Raw genomic sequence first — 25,141 nt, 5'->3', positions numbered from 1 at the left:
CTCAACATTCAGAAAACGAAGATCATGGCATCTGGTCCCATCACTTCATGGGAAATAGGTGGGGAAACAGTGGAAACAGTGTCAGACTTTATTTTGGGGGGCTCCAAAATCACTGCAGATGGTGACTGCAGCCATGAAATTAAAAGAAGCTTACTCCTTGGAAGAAAAGTTATGACCAACCTAGATAGCATATTCAAAAGCATAGACATTACTTTGCCAACAAAGGTCCGTCTAGTCAAGGCTATGGTTTTTCCAGTAGTCATGTATGGATGTGAGAGTTGGACTGTGAAGAAGGCTGAGCACCAAAGAATTGATGCTTTTGAACTGTGGTGTTGGAGAAGACTCTTGAGAGTCCCTTGGACTGCAAGGAGATCCAACCAGTCCATTCTGAAGGAGATCAGCCCTGGGATTTCTTTGGAAGGAATGATGCTAAAGCTGAAACTCCAATACTCTGGCCACCTCACGCAAAGAGTTGACTCATTGGAAAAGACTCTGATGCTGGGAGGGATTGGGGGCAGGAGGAAAAGGGGACGACAGAGGATGAGATGGTTGGATGGCATCACTGACTCGATGGATGTGAGTCTGAGTGAACTCTGGGAGCTGGTGATGGACAGGGAGGCCTGGCGTGCTGCGATTCATGCGGTCACAGAGTCGGACACAACTGAGCAACTGAACTGAACTGAATCTAGGAAGGCCTTCACAGGTGTGTCTTCACAGAAGTTCAGTTATTTTCTTTTCTATCAGAAAATTACCAGGAAAATATGAGGCCATGTGGCTGGTAAATCTATGCAGTGTTCTATCAAAAGAAATATTTGTGGGCTTAATAATCAGGGCAGTGAGTGTTGTTTATTCTTATTCAAGGTAAACAGCAATCAGTGTAACTCATAAGGAAACCTCCCACAATGCACACTGCTCCCAGGAATCTGGCCAAAGCTTGTCAGGTATTTTCAGCTAAGCCCATCTAAAATATCTTAATTTCTGATATTATATTTCTTATTTTTTAGTATTTCCATTTCTTATTAAAAAAAGAAACAAAATAAAAACAGTTTTCATTTTTCTGCTGAAATTCCTCATCTGTTCATACATGTAGCGCACCTTGTCCACCAGATCTGGTATTTCTGTCACAAAGTTTCTGACTCATAACACCAATATCTGGATCACCTCTGGGTCTTCTATTGACTGTCTCCTTGATTATGGGCCACACATGTCTTAAGATCTTTGATTTTGTATTGGGCATTTTTATAGAAAAGTATAGCAGAGACTAAAGGAAATGATATTTGTCCCCAGAAAGGGGAATGCCCCTCAGGTCAAGACTGAAGTTATATGCTTTACAGTTGAGCTGGACTTGGGCTTTTTGTTGCAACTTTAGTTTGATTGATTTCCTCGCTTGAGGAAAGATCAGGACTTAATCTTCAGCAAGGCCTGGCATTAGAGCTCCGGTGAGATTTTGAGAGCTCTGAGATGCCTGCTTCTTTCAGCCCTGCTCTCGTGTTGTCTGCTCTACACTTTGTGAAGGTGGAGGTGGGCTGAAGGGGATTTCTCTCATTTCTCCTCTCTCTTTCTCTCAATCTCCTGAGCTAAAATCATGCCTCAGGAGTTTTCTCTTAGCTGTGCTTCCCTGCCTTCGTTCTTGCAGTAGGATCCCTAACACTAGACGAAGACCTAAAGGGCAGTGCAGTCTCACTCTGTCTCACGCAGTGCACTGTCCAGCATGGTAGCCACTGGCCACATGTGACTAGGCTTAAATTAATTAAAATAAAAATTCAGCTTCTCAGTCACACTAGCTACATCTGGCTAGTAGCTGCCACACTGGTTAGCACAGATCCTGAACATTTCCATCATGGCAGGAAGTTCTAGTGGACCGAACTTTAAAATCATAAGCCATTTAGTTATATAGACTATAACTTCACTGGTTTACACTCTATCATGTTAGCCCATACACAGCCATTAGAAATTTAAAAATTCTCCTTATTCCTCTCTATGGTGCTTTCTGCCTTTTCCCTATATTTCAGTCAGGAAAGACGGCAGAGAGAGGGTCACTTCTCTTATGGAAGACTTACCACTTTCTGGAGTGACTAAGATTTGTGTCTTCAAGCTCTCTGGTATTTTTTTTTTTAAAACTGTGATTATGTAGTTTATATTGCTTGTTTTGGTGAGAATAAGAAATTTCTTGCAACTTCCTACATCTGAATTAGAAGTCTTTTTAGCAAACTATAATTCACTTATAATAGTAAGGAACCTTTCAACTGCATGTAACAGAATACCCAATTCAAAGTGGTTTAAACTGGCGCTTCTCAAGCTTTAACATGCACGTCATCCATCTAGTGATCTTATTAAAGTGCAGACTCATGCAGTAGGTCTGACGCAAGCACTAAGAACCTGTATTTCTAACCAGCCTCCCAGGTGACCAGTGATCTACAGATCACTCTCAAAGCACCAAGGGTTCGAACAGTATTTTTATCTCATTTAATAACTCCACAGGGAGGTGGCTGAAGGTTTAGTTCAGTAGCTCAATGTTGACATAAAAAATTCAGGCTATATTTTCTCTTTGACTATAACCAGCATGTAGGCCTTTGTTCTCAGGCCATTAGTTTCAAGATGATCTTTGTAACACTACATATCACAACCTCATGCAGCAAAGTCATGACAGGAAGGAAGGGAACTTTCTCAACTGCTAACTGTTGTTAAGGAAAACTGTGACAGATTCCTCCGCTGGTCTCACTGACCAGCACTGGGGCCATGCCTCCCTGCAAGAGTAGCTAGAAAAGCAACATCTGGCCTTTTCAGTCTATTTCAGAGATGGATTCTGCCAGCAAGAAAGAAAGGATTTGTGAATGGTTGTTAAACAGAAAACATTTGTCCCAATACTGAACCAGATGAAGTACTGTGCTCCCTTAATTCCCTGAACATTTCACTATAGCTACACTTACATATTTGGCATGTCTGTCTGTCCTCTGTGAGCTTTCCAATGTTCTGGTCCAATCCCACACTCTTGCCTTGCTCATAACAGGCAATTCAATTTACTGAATAATTTGGTGATCACCTCCAGCTCAGTTACCTCATTGTATAAACTATAACCTAAATACCCTGGTTCAAAGTTACATGGCAGAGTGAGCACAAGAACACGGGTTCCCAAACTCTCAACCCAGTAATTTTTCCAATAAACTGGTGGTTTATCAAACTTAACCCTTTAGCAGTGGACATTTCAACTCAAATCCCTATCTCTATGGCAGTAGTGAATTGAAAGTCACTCAGTCGTGTCCGACTCTTGCGACCCCTTGGACTGTAGCCCGCAAGGTTCCTCTGTCCATGGGATTCTCCAGGCAAGAATACTGGAGTGGGTTGCCATTTCCTTCTCTAGGGGATCTTCCCGATCCAGGAATCAAACCCGTATCTCCTGCATTGCAGGCAGATTCTTTACTGACTGAGCTAGGAGGGAAGCGCCCATCTATATGGTAGAACATAATTAATCTTCTTAGCATCAAATTTTGGAATTCTGGTGATTATTAGATAATCTTTTATCATTAGTTCACAGGCAAAGGCAAATCCAAATAATAACATCCTAATAATTCCATAACACTTTTCACAGTGGCTGATGTAACAAAGTGGCATACAATTCAGATGGTATGCCTTTAAATGCCATTTCAGGATAATTATATTTTCCTGAGCAAAATCTTATCAGGACTTTCAAATGTCTATCACCATGGCTAATGCTGGCTGCACAGTGGATTCACCTGGACAATTTTGATAAATTCTGATGTCCAAGTCCCAACACCCCACCCCGCCCACTGAGATTCTGATTTAATTGGTCTGATGTGCTGTATGGGACATTTGGATTTTCAAAAGCTCTCTAGGAATTCTAATACATAGCAGCCAATGTCAAGAACCACTGGATTATAGTATTCACTTGGTAAACAAAACTACATAAACTATCAAATAGCTGCCCACATCTTATTCGAGGGACCAATGGAACCTAAAGTGTTACAAAACTCTAAAATGTTTATTTTTGTAATCCTTACCTACAGGCCATAAAGGCATTATTCATATCTAATTTTTCCCCAAAAACCTTTGCTAATACTTACAGATACAAAATGAATCTCATCAGAAGAAACAACAAAGCAAAACAAAATTTCCAAGGACTTAGGGAAATTCTGTGACAGAATTTTGCTTAATTTATACAGCTGTGAAATAATTTGATGCCTCCTCTGATACTCCTCTACTTAATTTCTCTGTATGTAGAGATTTTTGCTGTAGCAGTATTTAGTTTACACAGTTTTGTGCTTTTAACAGTACAAAAAATAATCACTTCATATTTCTTCATGATTAGTTTAACATGAATACACTGTAAGAATTATACTTTGATGAGTATGTATAAAATCTTACAGAAAACTAAAAGACAATATCTCTAAAAAAGGATAAAACAGGCAGAACTTAAGTTTAGTATTATGAATACAAAACCTAAGGAGTCCTCCCCAAATTGATTTACAGACTTAAACAATCCCTTGAACAAATCTCAGCTACTTGCAGAAAGTGACAAGGTAACACTAAAATTCATGTAGAAATCCAAGGAACCCAGAAGAGCCAAATCATCTTGAAAAAGGAGAACAAAGCTGAAGGATTCACACTTTCCAACTGAAAAACTTAATACAGAGTTATTGTAATTAAGATAGCGTTTTGATGTACAAGGGAAGACATTTACATCAATGAAACAGGGTTCAGAACCCAGAAATAAATTAGTGCATTTATGGTCAATTGAATTTCTATCAATACAAGGATATTAAGACAATTCAATTGAGCAAGAGTTTGTCTTTTCAACAAATGGTGCTGGGACAATAGCAAAAGAACAAAGTTGGACCCTTATATCTTATACCACACAAAAATAATAATTCAAAGTGAACTACAGATCTAAATATCAGAGCTAAAACTATAACACTAAAAAAAACAAAAACAAAAACATAAGAGTAAAACTCCATGATCTTGAATTAGGCGATGATTTCTTAGATATAACACAAAAAAGTACAAGCAACAAAAGAAAAAATAAATTGGACTATATAAAAATCTAAAACTTTTGTGGGACAACTGACACCACCAAGAATGTGAAAAGGTAAGCTCTGGAATGAGAGAAACCAATTTCAAATTACATATGTGATAAAAAATCTAGAATATACAAAGAATATTTATCAATAAATCAAATATTGACTGACAAAAATCAGGAATAAAAAGACATCAATTTAAAAACAGGCAAAGGGTTTGAAGAAATATTTATCTAAAGAAGATATCAGATGTCTAAGAGCACAAGAAAAAATGCTCAATACCATTAGTCATTAGGATAATGCAAATCAAAACCACAATGAGTGTTATCACTTCACAGCTACAAAGATGGCTATAATCAAAAAGACAAGAGTTGACCAGGATGGAGAGAAATCAGAACCCTAATACTGGTGGTGGGAATGTAAAATGGTGCAGCCACTTTAGAAAACAAATTGGCAGTTCTTCAAATTGTTAAAAACAGTCACCATATGACCCAGCAATTTCACTAGTAGCTGTAAATAGCAACTTGTACACAGGAAAACGGAAAGCAGGCTGTGTGCTCAGTCGCTCAGTCGTGTCCGACTCTGCGACCGCACAGTTTTCTTAGCAAGAATACTGGAGTGGACTGTCATTTCCTCCTCCAGGGGATCTTCCCGACCCAGGGATAGAGCCCGCAGAATTGGCAGGCGGATTCTTTACCACTGCGCCACCTGGGAATCACAAATGTTCATAGCGGCATCATTCATAACAGCTAAAAAGTTGAAACAATCCAAACGTTCATCAACTGATGAACGGATACACAAAGTGTGTGTTTCCATACAATGAAATATTATTGATCCATATAAAAAGGAATGAAGCACTGATGCCTACTAAAACACATATGAAACTCCCAACCCAAACATCAGGCTAAGTGAAGGGAATCAGTCAGAAACACATATTGTATGATTCCATTTATTTGAAATGTTCAGAACAGGTAAATTTAGAGAAAAAGTTGATGAGTGGTCTCCTAGGGCTGGAATGTTTCAGTGAGGAGTAGAGACTGGCTGCTCATGGTTTAAGGTTTCTTTCAGGGATAATAAAAACATTCTAAAGACTGTGTTGATCATGACACAACTCTGTGAATGTACTAAAAATCACTGAGTTGTACAGTTTACATTGGTAAATTTTATGATATGGGTTGCATCTTAATAAAGATGCTTTTTAAAAAAAAACACTAAGGGACTGCAAGGAGATCCAACCAGTCCATCCTAAAGGAGATCAGTCCTGGGTGAACTCCAATAGTTTGGCCACCTGATGCAAAGAGCTGACTCATTTGAAAAGACCCTGACGCTGGGAAAGATTGAGGGCAGGAGGAGAAGGGGACGACAGAGGACGAGATGGTTGGATGGCATCACCAACTCAATGGACATGGCTTTGGTTGGACTCTGGGAGTTGGTGATGGACAGGGAGGCCTGGTGTGCTGTGGTTCATGGGGTTGCAAAGAGTTGGACACGACTGAGTGACTGAACTGAACTGAACTGAAGGGGCTGATATATTAAATAAGGGCTTTTTGTTGTTGTTGTTGTTTTGAGTAAATTTATATTTGGCCCCCTAAATTATAAAGATTAAAAAAAAGGTAATTTTCTGAGACACATTCAGCCAGACAGTGTGTGTGTCAAAATAAGCTGTTTTCTGAGAACTACATAGTTAACAAACTGCTTGATCAATTCCATATTAACAGAAAATGCCTTTGTAAACATGGGTGTTAATTGAGTCTCATATAAATGAGATTTAAGTTACAAATCTTAATTACTAAGAGATGCTGATAAATGGATCTCCATTGTAACAATTAATGTGATATGTGCCCTCGATATCTTACAGGATGAGTGAAATGCTCAGCTTTTATTTGATGTACAATTATTATGTAGGGGTGTAAAGGGATGTGTGTGTTTGCAGTGCATAGGGAAATGCATAAATTTGATACTACTTTTATCCAAAACCATCTGTTAACAAACTTCATTAGTATACTATTTCATTACGATCATCTTCCTTCTGATGTGTTTTTTCAAATCATGGATTCTCAATCTCATTCTGATAAAATGATTTAACACATATAAAGCAACTGGTATACAGTAAACACAATAGACCCATGTTAATTCTTTATTCTTATTTTCTCTGGAATTTCTTGCATGTGTATGTTGGAGAGATAGAGAGCATTTTCCAAAGACAATCCTGAAGTACTGAAAACCATTAAGTCCCAAGTGTCTACATCCATGATTCTTTAATTCAGAAAATGAAGATTGGCTAGGCATGGATATTTTTGAAAATGCTCCCTATATGGTTCTCATTTTTATCTACTCATGTTGATAAAGTGGTAATCCATATAATTACAGCTCTTAAAAGATTAGGATGAGTAATCTGTACTAATTTTACCTTTTCTCTCCTTGAAGTATGGTCAGAAAGCCTGACTTCTAACTTTTAATATTTGTATTTATTTGAAATAATACAATGTCTAAAAGAACGGCTATTCACTTCTATTCTTCAGTACACAGCATTCTATCTGACAACTTTAATTTCCTTATTTAACAAAGCAATGTCTAAAACTGGATTTTTTAAAAACTGAAATTAGAGTTCTTTACATTGTAGCAAAATATGAAAATAAGGAATGATAAGATCATAAAAAAATCTTTCACCACTCCCAAATGCAATAAAAGAAAAGCAAGGCTATGACTCTTGGTTGCTAAGAATGTTAAAATAGCTCAGTAATGTTTCTGCAACTACAAAATGGCAGCTAAGGAAATAGAAGAAACCAAGATAAAATTTATATAATAGTAGCTGAAATGTAGGCATTTATCCAGACTGTGTTTGTGCCAAGAGGAGAAAAGAAAAAAAAAAAAAAAAAAGGAATATTTTGCCAAGACCCTTGTTATTGTTCCAAAAATCAGTAAAATATTACGAACCATATTAATTTTATTGCCAGGACCTTTCTTCAAAAGTCATCTCTTCTGCTCTGATATCAAATTACAACTACCAGAATGTTAAATATTGTCTTTGTCATGGTCCCATCCTTGCTCAGTATATAAAAGGTACAATAAATAAAAACAGAGTCATCTCTTAGTTATTTCATTTCTAAAGAGAAAGGCCCTAGCTAATTTTACTACATGTTTATAAGCTACACTGTTCCAGGAAAGATTTAAGGGAACTCGGCCACTATAATGTCCACAGGGGATTTGGGGACAGCTTTTTGATAGGAAGTGTACAAACCTGAAATCAAACAAATCAAAGGACCAGGGGGCAGATTATGGAGAGGAATTTTTGTTTTGACCCAGTAGCACCCATGACACCTGCTCAATATTACAATATGATCACCAATAAATGCCTCTTTTTTGGTAATTAAAATTTTTTTTATTTATTTAATTTCTGGCTGTACTGGGCCCAGTGCACAGACTTCTCATTGTGGTAGCTTCTCTTGTTGCAGCCTACAGGCTCTAGGGCGTGGATCAATAGTTGTGGTGCACAGACAGCTGCTCTGCAGCATGAGGGATCTTCCTGGACCAGGGATCAAACTCATGTCCCCTGCATTGGCAGGCAGATTTCCAAACAATGGATCACCAGGGAAGTCCCAATAAATGCCTCTTTATTCAACAAATGCTTAGTGAGCTTGTATAGTCTAGTTAATGACCCAGAAAGACAGCATAAGGAAAATAAGAGATTCTTTACTTTGAGGAACTTATACTCTAGTTGAGGAAATTATGTATCTATAGTATGTGATTCTGGAGTCTTCCGTTTCTGGCCAACATGGAGGAATAGGGGCAGGATTTACCCATGATTGCATGCCAAAAAGGGCAAAATATAAGGAAGAAGTTTTGAAGACATTGATCATCAGGCAAAAAAAAACACAGTGATTCCTAACAGATGAGAAACAGAGTGAGCGCCGTGACTGCCCAGGTTACTGCCTGAAGAAGAGAACCCAGGCTGCAGCACAGGGAAGAACCCAGGGAGAGCCTGGGGAACTCTGAACCAAGGAGACACAGCTGAGGTCCAGAAAGACGAGGGCAGTCAGTGCTTATAGGACAGGGCATCAGAGAGGGAAGAGCTACACAGAGAGCACACTCTGGAGATTTGCAGAGGGCTGCCTTTTAACATTCAGCACGGATCAGCACATGTGAGTCATGAAACTACCTTGGGCCAAGGAAAAAAACCACTGAAAAGATTAGAAATAACAGTGCACAGGCTCATGCAGGGCTGGGCATAGAACATGCTCCCACTGACCAGCCTCGAAAACCTCAATTCACAGGGCGCTGGGTTCAGTTCAGTCGCTCAGTCGTGTCCGACGCTTTGTGACCCTATGGACTGCAGCACACCAGGCCTCCCTGTCCATCACCAACTCATGGAGTTTACTCAAACTCATGTCCATTGAGTCGGTGATGCCATCCAACCATCTCATCCTCTGTCGTCCCTTTCTCTTCCCGCCGCCTTCAATCTTTCCCTGCATCAAGGTCTTTTCTTTTCTTAACTTTAATTTTTACTTTATTTTACTTTACAGTACTGTACTGGTTTTGCCATACACTGACATGAATCCGCCACAGGTGTACATGAGTTCCCAATCCTGAACCCCCCTCCCTCAAGGTCTTTTCAAATGAGTCAGTTCTTCACATCAGGTGGCCAAAGTATTGGAGTTTCAGCTTCAGCATGAGTCCTTCCAATGAATATTCAGGACTGATTTCCTTTAGGATGGACTGGTTGGATCCCTGTGCTGTCCAAGGGACTCTCAAGAGTCTTCTCCAATACCACAGTTCAAAACCATTATTTCTTCAGCTCAGGGGGTAGGGAACTCAGAAGGGTCTCCCTTGCCTCAGTAGTGGAGAAACGATGAGCCCTAAACAGCTCTAGTCTCACCTAACAAATCTTAAAAAGCAAGACCCCAAAGGATCAAATTGTTTCCAAGTAACTTAATCATGGCTCAGAATGAAACTCAAGAACTATTTGTAGGTCAAATATCCTGCAGTCAAAAAGTTAAAATTCATAATGTTTGGCATTCAATAAAAATTACCAGCATGCAAAGCAGGGGAATTCAATCCATAAAAGAAAGAAAACAATGTATTAAAACTGACTTGGCAATGACAAATGATAAAATTAGCAGGTAAGATATTAAAATAGTTACTATATTGCACACATTCATATGTTTTCATATGTTCAAAAGGTTATGTAGAGACATGGAAGATATGAAACAAAAAAAAAAAAGAAACAAAAACTGACAGGACAAATAGAAAAGGATATACTATGCTGCTGCTGCTAAGTCACTTCAGTCGTGTCCGACTCCGTGTGACCCCATAGATGGCAGCCCACCAGGCTCCCCCGTCCCTGGGATTCCCCAGGCAAGAATAGTGGAGTGGGTTGCCATTTCCTTCTCCAATGCATGAAGGTGAAAAGTGAAAGTGAAGTCGCTCAGTCGTGCCCGACTCTTAGCAACCCCATGGACTGCAGCCCATCAGGCTCCACCGTCCATGGGATTTTCCAGGCAAAAGTACTGGAGTGGGTTGCCATTGCCTTCTCCATATACTATGCTAACACTAATCAAAAGAAAGCAATATTGGTTATATTAATATCAGATAAAGTAGATTTCAGAGCAAGAACATTACCAGGGATAAAGAAGGTCACTTAATAATGACAAAATGGGCAATTCATCAAGAGGATATAACAAGCTTAAATCAATTAAAATGAAAAACCTAATATTAGAGCCTCACAGTGCAAGATTCTGGAGCAACAAAAATCAAAATTCTGCAGTATGTAAATTATATACAGACACATTGGAGGGAAAGGAATATCCAGAGCAGGTATGTTTATTCAGGGAAAGTTTTCCATAAAACATGAATGATGAACAGTCCATCGGGCTAACTCCTCACTCCAAAGGAGTAGTGAGTGAAATCATTCAAAAGATACAGTGACCAGTCTGCAAAGGGGATGCCTGCATCTGCATGACTAATTTAAGTAGCCCAGTCTACTGGGCTGAGAAGACCACTTTCTAGAGGTATATAAATGACATTTACAACTCACAAAATTTGAGCATAAAAATAGACTCTGTCTTTATTCTGAATTTAGTGGAAAACAACTGCCCACTGCCAGTTACATAATCCTGCTGATTGATTTAGGCAGTTTATAATTATGATCTTTCTGGTTTAACTAAGGAATCAGATCTGCCTTTTCTCCACAAGGAAATCATATTCTCAGCAAGATGAGAGAAGCATCTTTCAGAAAAGAGTGACTATAGTAAGTTTTCTGGAAGGCTAAGGTAACTGTGAATAAAGAATCTGGAAAGTTTATGAGAAACCCTTAGTTTAAGTTTAATCGGTTAAATTCACCTTTAGCAAGTTAAACAGAGCAGGGCATAGGAGATTCTTGAGAAGAAAACCCAAGGGCATTCCTTTATCTGGAGAGGAAGGGAAATCAACAGAAAGAAGAGATGCCCACCCTAAGGGCCAACTTAGAGTACAGGCATGCTCTTCAAGGAGAGGAGGAACCCACACTGTGGGCGTCTGGCTCGAATAGAGGAATTCTTTGATGGTGCACTGGAGTGAGTGTACAAGGTACAATACACTCCAGTCTATGAAATAAGAGAAAAATGAGGGGAAAAAAGTCTTAGGCTAGGCTAGATTAGGGGAAGTGTGATATTAGAAGTGGGGAGGAAGACTCCTAGCAAAGCAAAGTGAAGTGAGAGTCTGTAAGAAATACTGAAAACTGAGTTTAAATATTCCTCTAAGTGTCAAATCCATGGCCAGGCTCTAAGTCTTATCTATCCTGGAGACAGAATACTCAATGTATATAAAAAGAAGATGAGAAATAATCACCAGTCAAAACTCTGCATTTCCAACATTCTCAAGAGTGAGAAAGAGCTGCATGAATATTCTCCTTCGCCCTTAGTCTATGCCTCAGTTACATCTTTTGTGACATTTCAAGGAGAAAGAGGTAAAAAGCTTCCCAACATTTTAACATGTACCTTCAAGTAAAAGGAGAATTACATTACAATTATGCTGTTTTAATTTTTCTAAATATTTAGTTTCTCAACATTCTGAACATAGTAGGCTCATAAGAAAGATATTCCCATTAATCTTTACCAAGATTACTTGATACCATGACACCATTCCTACCTTGAGCTGGTTAGATTTCAGTTACAGTTCAGTCACTCAGTAGTGTCCGATCCCATGGACTGCAGCATGTCAGGCTTCCCTGTCCATTACCAATTCCTGGAGTTTACTCAAACTCATGTCCATGAGTTGGTGATACCATCTAACCATCTCATCCTGTTACTCCCTCTCCTCCTACTTCCAATCTCTCCAAGCATTAGGGTCTTTTCCAATGAGTCAGTTCCTTGCATCAGGTGGCCAAAGTATTGGAGTTTCAGCATCAGTCCTTCCAATGAATATTCAGGACTAATTTCCTTTAGGATGGACTGGTTGGATCTCCTGGCTGTCCAAAGGACACTCAAGAGTCTTCTCCAACACTACAGTTCAAAAGCAGCAGTTCTTCAGCGCTCAGCTTTCTTTCTATTCCAACTCTTACATCCATACACGACTACTGGAAAAATCATAGCCTTGACTAGACGGAAGTTTGTTGGCAAAGTAATGTCTCTGCTTTTCAATATGCTGTCTAGGTTGCTTTTCTTCCAAGGGGCAAGCATCTTTTAATTTCATGGTTGCAGTCACCAACTGCAGTGATTTTGGAGCCCCCCAAAATAAAGGCTGTCACTGTTCCCCCATCTATTTGCCATGAAGTGGTAGGACCAGATGCAATGGTCTTAGTTTTCTGAATGTTGAGTTTTAAGCCAACTTTTTCACTCTCCTCTTTCACTTTCATCAAGAGGCTCCTTAGTTCTTTGCTTTCTGCCATAAGGGTGGTGTCATCTGCATATCTGAGGTTATTGATATTTTCCCCAGGAATCTTGATTCCAGGTTATGCTTCATCCAGCCTGGCATTTTGCATGATGTACTCTGCATATAAGTTAAATAAGCAGGGTGACAATATACAGCCTCGACATACTCCTTTCCCAATTTGGAATCAGTCCATTGTTCCATGTCTGGTTCTAACTGTTGCTTCCTGACCTGCATACAGATTTCTCAGGAGGCAGGTAAGGTGGTTTGGTAATCTCTTGAAGAATTTTCCACAGTTTGTTGTGATCCACAGAGTCAAAGGCTTTGGCATAAGTCAATAAAGCAGAAGTAGATGTTTTTCTGGAACTCTCCTGCTTTTTCGATGATCCAGCAGATGTTGGTAATTTGATTTCTGGTCCTCTGCCTTTCCTAAATCCAGCTTGAAATCTGGAAATTCTAGGTTCACGTACTGTTGAAGCCTAGCTTGGAGAATTTTGAACATTACTTTGCTAGCATGTAAGATGAGTGCAATTGTGTGGCAGTTTGAGCATTCTTTGGCATTGCCTTTCTTTGGGATTGGAATGAAAACTGACCTTTTCCACTCCTGCGGCCACTGCTGAGTTTTCCAAATTTGCTAGCATATTGAGTGCGGCACTTTCACAGCATCACCTTTTAGGAATTGAAATAGCTCAACTGGAATTCTATCACCTTCACTAGCTTTGTTTGCAGTGATGCTTCCTAAGGCCCATTTGACTTCACTTTCCAGGATCAGCACAAGACGTTTAGATTTAGATGACCTAATAGATGTATATTGTGGATTCTACTGTAAACAATGTACTTAAAAACAATCTTTAATATATCTTTTGACAGCTGTGCCTTATTAGCTGCCTAATACCTTCTTCTTGCTGTCAAAAAAAACTACAATTATTAAAAGCAGAACATTTATTAGTGTAGGACAAAACATTCCTCAAATGCATTGAAGATATAATGCCTTAAAATTCACCTAATTAGGATTAACTCCTCCTTCTCAGATTTTGACCTATGCTTTTAATTCCATACAATGTACAACTACAATTATTTCACAAATCACAAACTGAAATTACTAATTTATTTCTATATAACAACCCTCAAGTATTCTTACTCTGTAGGTCTTTTCAAGGCATTTTGAGATGATCCAGAAAGATGAAATTTGGCATGAGTATACAGTTTTTGTTCATGGTCAAAAAGAAAAATCACGAAATGTCTAATTTTCAATTTTATGGGGATTCCCTTTCATCACACTAGTTATGTACAATTTTAGCCCCAGAAAGACAGTGTGCCTTTAAGTGAAAAAGTAACAAGTATAATTAATCATCATCTAGTCTCAGAATATGAGAAAGTAGTTGGATAACTATTCCTTTTAGCAGTTACCAATTTTTTTCCTTAAAAAAGAATTGAGTCACCTGATTGATCTTTTAAAATAATTTACAGTGAAAAATTCCTATGGGATTCTAGAAAGAGCTGGAAGGAGCTCAAGAAACTGAGTGAATTGCTATAACATTCCCTGGCACAGAAAGCTAATTCTGCCAGTAGGGACTGAACTCTAAGACCAGTCATCTTAGTAAGAAAAATGATTTAGAGACTAATGGCACATTTTATAGATTCTTATCTAGTCTGAGCACAGCAGAAAAGTAAAATGTTTTTATTTCTTAATAGGTTTGCAAAATTGTTTTAAGAAGAACCAGGAGAACCTCTTCCGTCTAGGAAGACATCCTTCATCTGAAAGTCTATCTCCTGTGAAATAAGGCATTAAGAAACCTGGGACTCAACCCAGGTATTCAGGTAACAGCTTAAAAAAACAAATTTCTGAATTTTCAGAGCTAAGGAGGGGATCACATTTAGCTTGATTAGAAGGTATGCTAACATGATGTAGATAATTTATTCTGAATGTGATCAAGATCTTGGGGATGAGACCCAAAGAAAGGAAGGCAGATTAGTGACGATGGATAACCAAGGCCAGCTAACTTAAGGATGAGATCCAGGGTGGCTTTAAAAAGCCTAGAGCCCTCTTTTAGCTGTATTTCAAAACAGAGCTTTGTAACCAAAGTTCCCCAACTAATGAAGACAAACTTGCCCTTCCTTAGGTCTAAGACACTTGAAACATGGTTGCTAAGGCTTGGCTCCATCAAGTGTGAGTGGTAGTGTTTTCTTCCACCAGATAGAGTGTTGAAACTTAAAAGCTTATCTTTGGGTTTTCCTGATGGTCCAATGGTTAAGAATCTACCTTACAATGCATGGGACACCAGTTCGATTCCTGGTTTGGGAAGATCACACATCAGTCAGTTTAGTCGCTCAGCTGTGTCCGACTCTTTGCGACCCGATGAATCACAGCACGTCAGGCCTCCCTGTCCATCACCAACTCCCGGAGTTCATTCAAACTCATGTCCATCTAGTAGGTGAGGCCATCCAGCCATCTCATCCTCTGTCGTCCCCTTTTCCTCCTGCCCCCAATCTCTCCCAGCATCAGGGTCTTTTCCAGTGAGTCAACTCTTCGCATGAGGTGGCCAAAATACTGGAGTTTCAACTTCAACATCAGTCCCTCCAGTGAATCCCCAGGACTGATCTCCCTTAGGATGGACTGGTTGGATCTCTTTGCAGTCCAAGGGACTCTCAAGAGTCTTCTCCAACACCACAGTTCAAAAGCATCAATTCTTTGGCGCTCAGCCTTCTTTACAGTTCAGCTCTCACGTCCATACATTACCACAGGAAAAACCATAGCCTTGACTAGACGGACCTCTGTTGGCAAACTAATGTCTCTGCTTTTGAATATGCTATCTAGGTTGGTCATAACTTTCCTTCCAAGGAGTAAGCGTCTTTTAATTTCATGACTGTAATCACCATCTGCAGTGATTTTGGAGCCCCCAAAAATAAAGTCTGACACTGTTTCTACTGTTGCCCTGTCTATTTGCCATGAAGTGATAGGACCAGTGGCCATGATCTTAATTTTCTGAATGTTGAGCTTTAAGCCAACTTTTTCACTCTCCTCTTTCACTTTCATCAAGAGGCTTTTTAGTTCCTCTTCACTTTCTGCCATAAGGGTGGTGTCATCTGCATATTTGAGGTTACTGATATTTCACCCAGCAATCTTGATTCCAGCTTGTGCTTCTTCCAGTCCAGCGTTTCTCATGATGTTCTCTACATAGAAGTTAAATAAGCAGGGTGACAATATACAGCCTTGATGTACTCCTTTTCCTATTTGGAACCAGTCTGTTGTTCCATGTCCAGTTCGAACTGTTGCTTCCTGACCTGCAAAGAGGTTTCTCAAGAGACCAGTCAGGTGGTCTGGTATTCCCATCTCTTTCAGAATTTTCCACAGTTTAGTGTGATTCACAGAGTCAAAGGCTTTGGCATAGTCAATAAAGCAGAAATAAACGTTTTTCTGGAACTCTCTTGCCTTTTCCATGATCCAGAGGATGTTGGCAATTTGATCTCTGGTTCCTCTGTCTTTTCTAAAACCAGCTTGAACATCTGGAAGTTCACGGTTCATGTATTGCTGAAGCCTGGCTTGGAGAATTTTGAGCATTACTTTACTAGTGTGTGAGATGAGTGCAATTGTGCGGTAGTTTGAGGATTCTTTGGCATTGCCTTTCTTTGGGATTGGAATGAAAACTGACCTTTTCCAGTCCTGTGGCCACTGCTGAGTTTTCCAAATTTGCTGGCATATTGAGTGCAGCACTTTTTCACAGCATCATCTTTCAGGATTTGAAATAGCTCAACTGGAATGCCATCACCTCCACTAGCTTTGTTCATAGTGATGCTTTATAAGGCCCACTTGACTTCACATTCCAGGATGTCTGGCTCTACATGAGTGATCACACCATCGTGATTATCTGGGTCATGAAGCTCTTTTTTGTACAGTTCTTCTGTGTATTCTTGCCATCTTTTCTTAACATCTTCTGCTTCTGTTAGGTCCATACCATTTCTGTCCTTTATTGAGCCCATCTTTGCATAAAATGTTCCCTTGGTATGTTTAATTTTCTTGAAGAGATCTATAGTCTTTCCCATTCTGTTGTTTTCCTCTATTTCTTTGCACTGATCACTGAGAAAGGCTTTCTTATCTCTCCTTGCTATTCTTTGGAACTCTGCATTCAGATGCTTGTATCTTTCCTTTTCTCCTTTGCTTTTCACTTCTCTTCTTTTCACAACTATTTGTAAGGCCTCCCCAGACAGCCATTTTGCTTTTTTGCATTTCTTTTCCATGGGGATGGTCTTGATCCCTGTCTCCTGTACAATGTCACGAACCTCCGTCCACAGTTCATCAAGCACTCTGTCTATCAGATCTAGGCCCTTAAATCTATCTCTTACTTCTACTGTATAATCATAAGGGATTTGATTTAGGTCATACCTGAATGGTCTAGTGGTTTTCCCTACTTTCTTCAATTTAAGTCTGAATTTGGCAATAAGGAGTTCATGATCTGAGCCACAGTCAGCTCCTGGTCTTGTTTTTGCTGACTGTATAGAGCTTCTTCATCTTTGGCTGCAAAGAATATAATCAATCTGATTTTGGTGTTGACCATCTGATGATGTCCATGTGTAGAGTCTTCTCTTGTGTTGTTGGAAGAGGGTGTTTGCTATGACCAGTGCATTTTCTTGGAAAAACTCTATTAGTCTTTGCCCTGCTTCATTCCGCATTCCAAGGCCAAATTTGCCTGTTACTTCAGGTGTTTCTTGACTTCCTACTTTTACATTCCAGTTCCCTATAATGAAAAGGACATCTTTTTTGGATGTTAGTTCTAAAAGGTCTTGTAGGTCTTCATAGAACCATTCAACTTCAGCCTCTTCAGTGTTACTGGTTGGGGCATAGCCTTGGATTACCATGATATTGAATGGTTTGCCTTGGAAATGAACAGAGATCATTCTGTCGTTTTTGAGATTGCATCCAAGTACTGCATTTCGGACTCTTCTGTTGACCATGATGGCTACTTCATTTCTTCTAAGGGATTCCTGCCTGCAGTAGTAGATATAATGGTTTTCTGAGTTAAATTCACCCATTCCTTTCCATTTTAGTTTGCTGATTCCTAGAATGTCGACGTTCACTCTTGCCATCTCCTGTCTGACCACTCCAATTTGCCTTGATTCATGGACCTGACATTCCAGGTTCCTATATAATATTGCTCTTTAGAGCATCGGACTTTGCTTCTATCACCAGTCACATCCACACACTGTGGAGCAATTAAGCCCATGCACTCAAAACTACTGAGCCTGAGCTCTAGAGCCCATAAGCTGCAACTACTGAGCCCACGTGACTCAGAGTTTATGCTCTGTAACAAAAGAAGTCACTGCAATGAGAAGTCCACTCACCTCAACTAGAGAGGAGCCCCCATTTGCTGCAATCAGAGAAAGCCTGCATCAGCAATGAAGATCCACCACAGCCAAAATATAAAATAAAGCAATAAATCTTTAAAAACATATACACAGACACTTATGTTTTGTGGTTCTGAACCACTCCTTCATGACAGAGAATGGAAATCTCTTATTTGGTAATTATACAATATGATCCTGTACAATGATTACACTATAAAAGATTTTTAACACTGATTTCACTATATTCATGAACAAAATTGACCCTCTCAAAAACTATATGAAGTAGGCAGGGCAGATGTGCAGGTTATGTGAGTCCATCTACACAAATGTCAAAATAAGCAGAACTAATGACTATATTAAAAGTTATGATAGTAAGATAAATAAAAGTCAGTTTCTATATAAAAAAAATAAAAAATAAAAGTTATGATGGTGGTTTCCTTTGGGAAGAAGAAAGACAAGTGACTGGGAAGAAGCATGAAGGGATCTTCTGGAGGTGCTGATGTCTTGACCTGGCTGGTGATTACATGGGTATGCTCACTATATAGTTCATTGATTTGTATCCTCCTTATTTGGGCATATTCTGTAACCATGTTACACTTCAATAAAATGTTTATTTTTTAAAATGATGTGGTACTAATCACTGCATCAAAGGTGCTTATAAATAGTACCGAACAGACATATATGGTGAAAGAGGCAGTAAAAATACTGAATGTATTATAAAATGAAAACCACTAACTGTGAACGCAAAATTACTTTTTAATTCAGTCAGTTCCATTTATTTCATACCCATTTACAATGCAAAGTAAAAAATAAGAAAAAAGGAAACAAAAACTTTTATAGTTAAAAATATAATATTTTTTTCTATCATCACCATATTCCCCACCTCTATCATTTCTCCCTTTTGATAGTTTCTTATTTTCCACAATTCTCCCCCTTCTTTCCTATCTCCTCTAACCCTCTAAGATCTTTCTCAAGATAACTGGAGATGATGAAACAAGAGCATCCTGGGGAGCTTCCTGGGTCAGCTGAGGACAAATGCAGCTCTTTCACATCTCTTATTTTCTCTTCTTGTCCTCAAATTCCATATTTTCCCCACCATATCTTTCTCACATCTCTCCTTGTGTTTCTTACATCTGTTCTTCTTCCTCATTATACACCCTGAGTTCACATGAAATGCACATAATTGTAAAAAGCAGTCTTGTAAAATTCTGTTCCTCTATATAAACAGGACTGAAGCTTTAAATAGTGTTACAAGCATGGCTGTACATATGAAAATATAGCCAGCAGTCTTTCCTTTGACAAATGCAAAGAAATTGATGCTTTTTCTGTCTTTGTGATTTTCCACACTTCAAAACTAGGCATTAGTTTTCAATGCCTTTTCTGGCCCCCAAACACCCGAGGAACATGACATACCCAGCATAACAGCAGTCTGACAGTTAATTTGGCTGAGCATGGTGCCCAGCTATTTGGTCAAATATTATCCTAGAAGTTTCTGTGAAAGCATTTTTTGGATGAGATTAACATTGAAACCAGTAGTCTTCGAGAAAGCAATAATGTGGTGGGTCTTACTATCAGTCAATGGCCTTAACAGAACAAAGGCTGAGAGCAAGAAGGAATTCTGACAGAAGACTGCCTTTGGGCTACAACTGTAACTCTTCCCTGGGTCTCCAGCCTGCCAGCCTATTTGGTAGATTTTAGACTTACTAAGCCTCCATAATCACATGAGCCAATTCCTTACAATAAATCTATTTTCACTGAGGAAACAACCGAAACAACCTACTATACAACTGCATCAAAGAATAAAATACTTAGGAACAAACCTGCCTAAGGAGGTAAAAGACCTGTACTCAAAAACTTTAAGACAATGAGGAAAGATACTGAAGACAACACAAACAGATAAAAAGACATACTATGTGAAAGGTCAGGGCAAGGCCGGGATGTGAGGTCAGGATGAAAGGTCAGGGCGAGGTCAGGATGAAAGGTTCAGGGCGAGGTCAGGATGAAAGGTTCAGGGCGAGGTCAGGATGAGAGGTCAGGGCAAGGTCAGGCATGTCGGGACATGTCCCGGCAGAGGGCACTGGAGACACACCCCAGAGACAGCCCGGCAACCAAGCCAACCAATCAGGAGCCGACACGAAGCCCTCGCCGTCCAATCAGGAGCTGACACGGAGCCCTTGGACACCAATCACCGCTGAGCCCGCGTTTTCTTCCTTATATGGGAGGCCCGGCCCGGGCTATAAAACCCTTCCCCGCCCTCACAGACTCCGCAGGCTCCTTTTCCCCCCGCAGACTCCCTTTGCTTCGCAGACCCGCCTCGCTCCCCTGCTTACCCGCCCCCAGGAGTTCTGCCCGAGAGCGACCGCCCAATAAAAGGCCCTGAACAACGGTCCATAGGGGTGGTTCCTTCTTCCTGCGGCGTTTCTTATACTATGTTCATGAATTCAAACAATTAATATTGTTAAAATGGTCATACTCCCCAAGGCTATCTACAGATTCGATGTAATCCCTATCAAAATATCAAAGGCATTTTTTTCTTTTTACAGAATTGCAACAAATAATTTTAAAATTTATATGGAAACACAAAAGACCTGCTAATAGCTAAAACAATCTTGAGAAAGAAAAATGAAGCTGGAGGAATCAGGCTCCCTTGACTTCAGACTATACTACAAAGCCACAGGTATCAAAACAGCACGGTGTTGGCACAAAAAGAGAAACATAGACCAAATGAAAATAACAGAGAGCCCATAAATAAACCCATGCACTTATAGTCAAATCTTCTATGATAAAAGAGGCAAGAATATGCAACAGAGAAAAGACAGTCTCTTCAATAAGTGGTGCTGGGGAAACTAGACAGTTACCTGTAAAATAATGTAATTACAACATTCTCTAACACCATATACAAAAATAAACTCAAAATGGATTAAAGACCTAAATGTCCAACTGGAAACCATAAAAATCCCAGAAGAAAACATACACAGAACACTCTTTGATATAAATCCTAGCAGTCCTTTTTTGGATCTGTCCCCTAAGGCAAAGGAAAAGCAAAAATAAACAAAAGGATGTAATTAAACTTAAAAGCTTTTTGCACAGCAAAGGAAATCACCAACTAGATGAAAAGACAACCTACTGAATGGGAAAAAATATCTGCAAATGATATGACTGATAAAGGGTTACTACCCCAAAATAAATAGCTCATAAAACACAACATAAAAAAAAAAAAATTAAAAATGGACAAAAGGCCTAAAGAGACAAACAGATGGCCAACAGGCACATCTCAACATCATTAATCATCAGAGAAATGCAAATTAAGATCATAATGAGATATCACACCACACCTGTCAGAATGACTGTCATCAAAAAGAATTAAAATAACAAAAGTCGATGAGGATGTAGAGAAAAGGGGACCCTTGGTGAGAACGTAAATGGGAGTAGCCACTGTGGAAAATAGTATGGAGGTTCCTCAAAAAACTGCAAACAGAACTACCATATGATCCAGCAACTCCACTCCTGGGTATATATCTGAAAAAAATAAAAACACTAATCCAAAAAGATACATGCACTCAGTATTCACAGCAGCATTATTTATAACACAACAGCCAAGATATGGAAGCAACCTAAGTGTTCATCAACAAATGAACAGATAAAGAAGTTGTGGTATGTACGCACAATGGAATACTACTCAGCTATTAAAAAAAAAAAAAAAGAATGAAATCTTGCCATCTGAAACAAAACAGAAACTTGGATGGTATTATGCTTAGTGAAATAAGTCAGACAGACAAAGACAAAAACTGTATGTTATCACTTACATGTAGAATCTAAAAAAGAGAGAATATACTAGTGAATATAACAGAAAAGAAGCAGACTCACAGATACAGAAGACAGACTAGTGGTTACCAGCAGAAGACAGGGGGAGGGGAAAAATAGGGACTGGGTATTAATACGCATCAACTACTATGTGTGGGCTTCCCAGGTGGCTCAGTGTTAAGGCATCTGCCTGCCAATGCAGGAGACTCAAGAGACGTGGGTTTGATTCCTGGGTCAGGAAGATCCCCTGGAGTAAGAAATGGCAACCCATTCCAGTATTCTTGCCTGAAAACTTTCGTAGACAGAGGAGCCTGGTGTGCTATAGTCTGTGGGGTTGCAAAGAGGCAGACACAAATGAACACACAGACAGACACATTATGTATAAAACAGACAGGCTACAAGGATATATTGTACAGCACAGGGAATATAGCTAATATTTTTAATAGCCAAATGAAGTTATCTCCTTTAAAAATGTGAATCATTGTGTTGTATACCTGAAACTTATATTTCGTACAGCAACTATACCTCAATTTTCACAAAAAGGAATGAATGAACAAATGAATACATAAATCTCTGTCTCTACACACAGACACACCCTTTTGGTTCTTTCTCTGTAGAACACTGACAAACATAAGTATCTAAGTAAGGCACTGATTCTCAACTAGAGATGAGGGAGATGTGGGGTTGATAAAAAGAGCAAAGGAGTTGGGGATAATAGGTAATTTTGAAAAGGCCTGATGCAGACTTTGTGAATACTGATTCAAAAGCCATTCACAGCCTTTGTCTATTACAGAGATGAAAATGCTAAAATGAATTTTCTACCTTTGCCTGCAGCTAAGGGGTAACCCTGTGACAGAGCTGTGGCCATATTCTTGAGAATGGCTTCCATCCTGAATAAAAAGCTAAAGCCTCACTAGGAGAAAGCACCATGCTCTAACCATTCTCCCTGCCTGGTCTATGAAGGATTCAGATGTAAAAGCAGTGCCTGGAAGAGCTGAAGATCAGGTCTACTGCTGCCACCATTCCCCAGGGCTCCGTGCACAGTATTCTCAACAGAAGAGCAAGCAGAATCTGGCTTCCCGGGCCAGCCTGTATTGAAAGCTGAGAAACTTAACCTATTTCCTGTTAAATATTATTATATAGCGAGCTTTAAAAAATACAGCTGTACTCGTTCTCCACTGAGGCTAGCTAAGGTCAAAGTCTTCAGTGGAAAGGACCTGGGCTCGAAGAATTTCCCAAAAGTAATAATTACGAAGCATTGATAATTAAAATTATAATGGTTATGAATCACTGAATTAGAGGCTGTAAAGAAGGCTGTAGGGTCTTAAAAAGTCTTTGAAAATATGACCTGAATATTTTTAATGGCATTCCACTTTAAACATAAGAGTTAGGATTGAATGGCACTTTGACATCACTGCATTTCGTAATGTAGTATTGCATTTAAAATTTTACCTCAGTTAACTTTTAGTATTTGTTACAGTTGAGAACTAAAGAGTTCCTCAGAGAACTAAAAATCACTATGTAATAAAACCTCACTAACAAATCATTATCAAGGAACTTACGGGCCAAGTTAATGAATGTAAAAGAAATGCCCAAATTACCTAATAATTTTTAAAGTCAACAGTATTATATCTTTGAGGCAATCCATGATGCAGCTTTAAAAATATCTTCTCCAGTTCTACCTATAAGAAAAAAAATCAAGTGCTACTGAATCATGTTTCGTGCTTCAAAGTTTTGTACTTACCTTTTTTTTCTCCAGTGTAGGGCACATAGTCTTCCCTGTCCTTATGCTCCAAAGCTTCCTTCTCCAGATATGAAAGGAGGTGTTCTCGATCAAATGGCCCTGTGGCAGACTTTGATGTCTGGTTCTTCTGCCGGAACCCTGCAGGCAGAAGGGCGTTCTGCCAAAGAGAATGAATCAGCCATTATGACCAGCAAGAACGCTAATGCTGTATGCGTCCAGATGTTACCCATCTAAGAAAGAATTATAGACTAGAATGAGATGTAGGCATTAAAGACTTCATTACAGGGTTCGAGGGCAGCTACATAAAAGTATTCCAAATGAAGTTTTTTAAAACTAGGTAGAATTAACTTACACTATTTTTAAAATAGGCACATTTACCTCTTCTTCAGAGAGTATTCTACTAGCAGGAAACACCTTTTATTTTTTAAGTGTTCTGGGACAGTAACAAAAAATAGTTTGTGATGCTTAATAACAGCTCAACATATACGTATATATGGAAAATATTGTAACATTCATTGCAAAAGAATGCTAAATGACTATATACATCATAGTCCGTCATAATGTCTACTTCATCATAAAGATTTTTTTCATAAGAAAAATATGTATACATACAGTATATCTATACAGGATATCACACAATTAACATTTACTTGTGTTTAAACGCAATGTGTTCAACTTCTATGTGTACGTATGTGTGTATACATCAGAACTAGGATGTATTTGGAGCAACCACTGTCATTGGCTACTCATGCACTAAGACACTCAGAGATTCTATGGCAAGAGTTATATCCCTAGGTTTCCACATGGGTACAGTCTTTTTGAGTGCATGGAGCAACTGACGGTTGGCGGAGAGGTGGGAGGCAATGGGCTAAAGTTGTCTCTTTTAGGTCCCACTCTGTATTTTCACTAAGCCCAAGAATAACAAGCAGTGACTAGACAATGTGAGGGTCATCCTTTTGCTTGTCAAAAACCAAAGAGGTGATATTACCTTGTCTCACAGTTCTTAAGTATTCTTTGCTTTGAAAATGGGAGGCAGACAAAAAGTCACATAAAAGGGCCAACTCTGTTCTGAAGTACCTCCCAATATCCGTGAGGATGCTGAATCTCCTGGCTGTTGTAAGATCATTTTTCATTCGGGGTAATCTTATATGGATAACGATAAAAGCAAATTTTCACTGTATAACTAAAAATATGGTATGGCACTTCAACTCTGGCCATTTGCTGAAATCCACAATAATTTTCATAAAATTCATCTTTTGTGTTTTCCTCATGTAATGTTGCATGTATTACACAGAAAGTTCATCTTTCAAGATGAAATACAAAAGAGATCTGTTCCTAACCATGCCCCAAAAGGGTTTCTACAACACAAAAC

The 25,141-nt window shown here is 39.1% G+C and overlaps 1 protein-coding gene across 1 annotated transcript in view; it reads right to left on the bottom strand.

Moving 5' to 3' along the window:
- TMOD3 (tropomodulin 3) overlaps positions 1 to 25,141 on the bottom strand; it is a 98,187-nt gene that overhangs the window by 22,870 nt on the left and 50,176 nt on the right. The window contains exon 3 of the mRNA XM_018054203.1: positions 23,770 to 23,926. Coding sequence (XP_017909692.1) covers positions 23,770 to 23,926 — 157 coding nt within the window. The remainder of the gene's footprint in view (positions 1 to 23,769; positions 23,927 to 25,141) is intronic.

This window comes from Capra hircus, chromosome 10 (assembly GCF_001704415.2).
Source record: "Capra hircus breed San Clemente chromosome 10, ASM170441v1, whole genome shotgun sequence".
NCBI lineage: Eukaryota > Metazoa > Chordata > Mammalia > Artiodactyla > Bovidae > Capra > Capra hircus.
The sequence above is the reverse complement of the archived record's forward strand: the minus strand, read 5'-3'. Positions and strand labels throughout refer to the sequence as shown.